The sequence below is a fragment of the Panicum virgatum genome, chromosome 6K (assembly GCF_016808335.1).
Source record: "Panicum virgatum strain AP13 chromosome 6K, P.virgatum_v5, whole genome shotgun sequence".
Lineage (NCBI taxonomy): Eukaryota > Viridiplantae > Streptophyta > Magnoliopsida > Poales > Poaceae > Panicum > Panicum virgatum.
In genome coordinates this window covers 11696456-11702616 of record NC_053141.1, presented here as the reverse complement: position 1 = coordinate 11702616, position 6161 = coordinate 11696456, and the positions used below count along the sequence as shown (strand labels likewise).

Sequence of the window (6161 nt, the reverse complement as noted above, 5' to 3'; positions counted from 1 at the left end):
CACGAGTAGCAATATTTACATGAAAGAAAGAATCTACAGCATCGTAGGTATTTTGTTGTCTATTCAAATATTCACACATGTAGAAACTTAATAATGTCAAGGTCATATACAAACACATTCCTCGACCCTGAGTCTTAACATTTATTGGGCCATGAATTAGCTGGAGAGGCGAAACTAATGCACACTTTAATATTAGCTAACATGGTTAATTTCCTTTGTTATAGCTAGGATTACGCCAAAATTATCCCCTTTAACCGTGGCTGAACACAGGCTAAATTTCGGGTTAGATTCATCGAGCGCACCCACGCGTGTGCGATTGCATGGTGGACGTAGCAGGGGGCCCTTAACCCCTGTTCCTCTGGCCGCCGTTTTGGCTGCGTCAGAAATGGACGGGATAAATCCAATCACGTCCCCTATCATCCGCCCTCCGCCTGTCCCCCTCGCTACCTCCCAGTTCCAAGAACCCGTGAAGTGAAGTGGAAGAGGTGGGCGGAACTCCGGCGAGATGATCGCCCGCGGCCTCCTCAGATCCAGTGCCGCCACCTCGCAGGTGGGTTTCTCGATCGCGGTAGCGGATAGCAGCACTTTGTTTTTATGAGGAACTTAAAACAGTTTTCTTTTTGTTTTTACGAAATTCGTTTCGAGCCAGTAATGGACATGCAGATGAGATTTTTTTTTAGTTCGGTCATGAGTGAGAAAAAAGATTGTTTTTTTCTTCGAGCAGTTCTGGAGCAGCAAACAGAGCAGAGGTCAGGAGCTTTTTGGTCTTTGGAGGAACCATCGAAGAACAGCATCTTGAGCTGAGCTCTGTTGTCTGTTCTTTTGTGAACCAATAATTTTCCCCCCTTTTACTCGGTTCAGCTTCATTGGAACTGAAAATTAGAACTACATTTGCTTTGTTCAAGATCATAACTTCCTCTCAGACAGTTCTGACACTAGACCTTGACTCGTTCAGGAAACCGGAAATCATTTTTATTTCAGTTAGTGTGTTTTCTGTACCTAATGTATCTAACTTTTCATTTTTGTCTCACTATCTTCCCTCATACAGTTTAGCAGGCTGGTGAAATATGTAGCTAGTGCTGGAAGCTTGCAAGGAACACACAATTTTGCAGAGGAGCCTGCCGGATACTACAGCTCTGAACCATCACTTCAGGAAACAGAGGAAAATGGGTGTGTAAAATTTCCAACTGCACAATTGTCACAGTTTACAGTGAGCTAGGATATGTGCAGACATGATTGGTGTACAATTTCTTCCACTTATGATATTTTTTTGTATAACAGATTTAAGGGTCATAGCATGCTGGCTCCATTCACAGCTGGATGGCAGAGCTCCGATTTGCATCCGCTTGTTATAGATAGATCTGAGGTTCTTCACTCCGGCATTCTGCTATTTTTCTTTTCCTTGTTACAATGCAGCACAAAGATTTTTGGAAAATGAATATTAGCATGTTGATTTCTTGTCGCATCACAGCGACTGTCAGTTTTACCTTACAGCATTTAGCTTATATTGCAGGGCTCTTACGTTTATGACATCAATGGGAAGAAGTATATAGATGCTCTTGCAGGACTGTGGTGTACAGCTTTAGGTATGTGCCAGCTAAGGTGTCAGATTTTGCAGTATAGCTACAGTTCTACGCATTAATTGAAACTTTATGCTTCATTTAAAAAATATTCGCCATGTATCGGATTAGAAAATTGACAGCATATCTGTTGTGTTGATCATCTTTCATTGAAAGAAGTAGAACAAATCACTCTCAAAATTGAATTTAATTGCGCTCCGATGGAAATAAAGGTAAAAAAAGAGGAACTCCCCTTGCTGACTACTCCACATTTGAGCAAGCTTTATTGAAAAGATAATGAATAGAGAAGTCAATTACACACCTCTAGAAAGACTAAAGATTCAATATCTTATTATACTTACCCAGTGGCTCACAAACTTCATTGTGGTAATTACAACATATTCGAGGTGCTACTAGGACATGTGTGCCGGTGTCGAACTCCTACATGGGTGTGGTTATCAACTAGGAGAAAATGTTAAGATCATTACCTAGAACACACCCATCTGTCACATTACATGTTGTTTTAGACATAATATTTAAACTCTGTTTTTCATTAGTACACTGTTCACATTGTTTTCAGGTGGTAATGAGCCTCGATTAATCAAAGCTGCAACTGAGCAACTAAACAAATTACCCTTCTACCATTCCTTTTGGAACCGTACAACCAAACCCTCATTGGTAATATACTTTGATCTTTGATATTCCTTCTCTGACCAACATCCTTTCATTTGTGATCTTCTGTTTCAAATTTTTTCTTGTCTTATGCGACTGTTTCGTTCATATCCCTATCTTCTTTTTAAAATAAAAAGAATCAATGAATGTTACTGTAAACCAAATCGCTTCTATACCTTTTTTATTATTCTGAATGAGAAATACCTGAATTTACAAGCCTTGATGATTAGAACTTTCTTGCCAATATCATTACAGGATCTTGCAAATGAAATTCTCAGCATGTTCACTGCAAGGAAAATGGGCAAGGTATTCTTCACAAATAGTGGTTCAGAAGCAAATGACTCCCAGGTATGATCATTGATAAAAGAAAACTGAATGCTTATCATCTATTGGAGTTTATGCCAGTACTACCATGGTCTTTTATCTCTTCTCGAATGGGAATAGTTGAAACAATTGACATTTTGTACACCCTTTATATAGTATATTAACATGAAGTACTATGGCTTATTCTAGTTTACTGAAATAATAACAGTGATGGTTCAAAATTATAATTATACACTTTTTGTTTCATCATTTTTATTAAGTGCCGTTTTACTGAAGCATGGCCTGTTTGTGCTTGTTCAGTTACTTATTCTAGTTAGTGGCTGCTGTTTCCTTGATTCCTGATTTATGGCATTGTTTTCCATAACAGGTTAAACTAGTATGGTATTATAACAATGCACTAGGAAGGCCAAACAAGAAGAAATTTATTGCTCGGTCAAAATCGTGAGATTCCATTTCCTTTCTCTATCCTATTGTCCTCCTGAAATTCATTACCTATCTTCACCTGATACTCCAATTCTGTTGGTCTTACCATACTGACCTTAAGGCCAGTCAAATTGCATTGCATACCAGTTCCAGATGATGAGAGGGTCACTGTTGCATCTAACAAAGCATAAAAATGAATATTCCAATAATTAAATTTCAGTTGTTATCCATCTGTATTCATGTATTATGTCAACGCTAATATTGGAATATTCTTAATGAATTCAATTTTAATAGTAATAAGTATTTTGAATGGTATTACAAACTGCCCTCTTCTAATGTAAAAAAAAAAAACCCTTCCCTCTTCTTTTTTTCTTGCAGATATCATGGATCAACATTAATAGCAGCTAGTCTATCGGGGTAACCTAACTAACCAACACATTGTGCTTCCATTCGAGTGACTTCCCATGTAGTTTTTTTTCTCTAATTTCTTCTTAATCTGTAGTTTGCCTGCACTTCATCAGAAGTTTGATCTACCAGCACCTTTTGTTCTGCACACAGACTGCCCTCACTACTGGCGCTTCCATCTTTCTGGTACCTTACATCAGTAAATAATTTTACGTACAATAACACAAGGATCCAATGCCAACTAAATAATTTTGTTGTGATATAGATGAGACAGAAGAAGAGTTTTCAACTAGACTTGCCAACAATTTGGAGAATCTTATCCTCAAAGAAGGACCTGACACAGTAAAAATCCTCTCTTTTTTTCTTGTTGATAATATAAGAACAGTTCATATTTGTTGGCATTTGGTTGATAATTAATTTTTTCTTTCTAGATTGCTGCTTTCATTGCAGAACCCGTGATGGGTGCTGGTGGTGTGATCCTTCCTCCAAAGACCTATTTTGAGAAGGTGACCTACCACATTAAATAACAGATTTTTGTCATGACTCCTAAATAAACACAAATGATGGGGTATTGGCACCCATAATAAATTCTAAATTCAATTTCTTATTATTTTTCAAACGTCACAAACGTATTGAACTGTAAGCATATCATCAAATGTACTAGTTGTGGATACTACCCAAACATTGGAACTGTTTCTTTCATCACCTTAAGAGCTATATTTAAAATTAAATTTTAGAATGAACTTCATGCTTAATCAAGGGTGCATCAGGTTGAAATTATGACGTTTCTAGAAATTTGCAGTATACCTTCTCTCCAGGGTTTCAAAAAAGAAGTTAGTTCTGACTGCTAAAATATGTGACAATGTATTGTTTTCATTTTATCAAATGTTTTCCCCCCATTCTACTTCTTTTGATTTTGTGAAATTTTGTTCCCTTGCAACAGATTCAAGCAGTTCTCAAGAAGTATGACATCTTACTAATCGCAGATGAGGTAACATATGCCTCCAGCAAAACAGGCATGATGAAAGGTTTAGAAGTTGCTAAAATTCCATATCTTGTTTTAGGTCATTACTGCATTCGGAAGACTAGGGACCATGTTTGGATGTGATATGTATAACATTAAGCCAGATCTTGTCTCCATTGCCAAGGTTAGTTCTGTATAGAACGCTAATTAGTTACTACAGTTTCTTTATAAAGTGGCAGTGGTGAACTTAGTGTTCTTTTTTCTAACAGGCTCTTTCTTCTGCCTATATGCCAATCGGAGCAATCCTTGTTAGCCCAGAAATAACGGATGTAATTTACTCACAGAGCAATAAGCTTGGTAAGCTAATCCCATAGTGAACTCATTTTTCTACTGCTACTCTATTGAAAAGGGCCATAATTTCTTTTTTCTCTTTCCTTTTTGGTATAGGTTCTTTTGCTCATGGCTTTACATACTCGGGACATCCAGTTTCTTGTGCTGTTGCGATAGAAACATTGAAGATTTATAAGTAAATCACACTTCCTGTATTGATGAACAAACTCCTATTATTCAATGCATATATCTGACTAATCCTTCTCATAATTGCTGTTAGAGAAAGGAATATCGTTGAACATGTTAACAAAATTGCTCCAAGGTTCCAGGAGGGAATCAAGGCGTTCTCAGGAAGCCCAATTGTTGGCGAGGTATATATCTTTATGAGTATATACATCCTATCTTCGTATATATTTCAGGAGATTCTTATTTGTGCTTATACATTTTGTGCTCCACAACACAGATACGTGGTCAGGGACTGATACTTGGAACTGAATTTGTCGACAACAAATCGCCAAATGATCCATTCCCAGCTGAATGGGGTTTGTATCTTTCTTGATGTTTGTTCCATTTTCAAAGAATTTACTATGTTAAAAAATTAACTCTTAGGCTACCAAAATGTTCTCTGAAGGCTCACTTAGTGTTCCTGAATTAATGTAGCATATCAAGGCAAAGTTCATCACAATCCCCAGGCCTGCCGTGTGTTTGCATGGTGAGAGTAAATTGATTTCGTTATGCCTGTAATTTCAGGTGTGGGTTCGATCTTCGGCACCGAGTGTGAGAAGCGTGGAATGCTCATTAGGGTGGCTGGGGATAGCATCATGCTGTCACCCGCACTGATAATGACTCCTGAAGAAGTTGAAGAAGTAAGACCATGTGTTTTACATTATCCAATCTTTTTTTTGTTATTGATGTGATCATGTAACCAATACGAAGCTAACTCAATCTTGACTGACCCTTTAGATCATTATCAAATTCGACCATGCCCTGAAGGCCACAGAGGAAAGGATCGCAGAGCTTAAATCCAAGAACTAGCTAATACCGTTGGTTGTAACGATCTGGGAGATGATGATGACAACATCTAATGTACAGAGTAATTCATACTTAATCTCAAATTCTGAATAAAGTGCTGGAACTTCGTACTTATTGTGCAGAATGACAACTTTTCCTTGTTATCAAGCAATGGGGAACACATGCTCTTTTCTCTCAGTTAGAGTAGCATTCCCTGAAGACGTTCTTCACTGTCTTCTTGTACTGTTGACGTGTAGTCTCACACCCCACCCCCCCACCCCCCCAAAACACACACACACACACTACCACCCAATTGCAGCCAAATTGTCGGCTAAGCTAATTAACAACAACAACAAAATTATGGACTCTTTTCTTCATCAACATTCTGATGTGATGGCCAAAATAATATGAATTGCATTCTGGTAGTAGATATGCAGAGGCAGAGTATGTAAGTCAACCATGTCTGGAAACTG

The 6161-nt window shown here is 37.9% G+C and overlaps 1 protein-coding gene across 1 annotated transcript; it reads left to right on the top strand.

The window, feature by feature from the left end:
- Positions 1–384: 384 nt before the first annotated feature.
- On the top strand, positions 385–5833 carry LOC120711754 (probable gamma-aminobutyrate transaminase 3, mitochondrial). The gene is made up of 19 exons (XM_039997381.1): positions 385–550; positions 1049–1170; positions 1282–1366; positions 1514–1586; positions 2140–2237; positions 2487–2579; positions 2923–2996; positions 3357–3395; positions 3481–3569; positions 3649–3725; positions 3815–3889; positions 4327–4374; positions 4448–4531; positions 4617–4704; positions 4795–4873; positions 4958–5048; positions 5141–5219; positions 5428–5543; positions 5641–5833. Exons 1-19 carry the CDS (start codon positions 506–508, stop codon positions 5710–5712), a joined length of 1527 nt encoding a protein of 508 aa, XP_039853315.1. The 5' UTR covers positions 385–505; the 3' UTR covers positions 5713–5833.
- The last annotated feature ends 328 nt before the right edge of the window (positions 5834–6161 follow it).

Bases quoted from the DNA above. Each gene is read 5' to 3' on its own strand.
- LOC120711754 (XM_039997381.1), top strand. From the start codon at position 506: ATGATCGCCCGCGGCCTCCTCAGATCCAGTGCCGCCACCTCGCAG. The intron at 3,570-3,648 runs GTACCTTACATC...GTTGTGATATAG, and splicing joins CTGGCGCTTCCATCTTTCTG to ATGAGACAGAAGAAGAGTTT. The intron at 3,726-3,814 runs GTAAAAATCCTC...TTTTCTTTCTAG, and splicing joins TCAAAGAAGGACCTGACACA to ATTGCTGCTTTCATTGCAGA.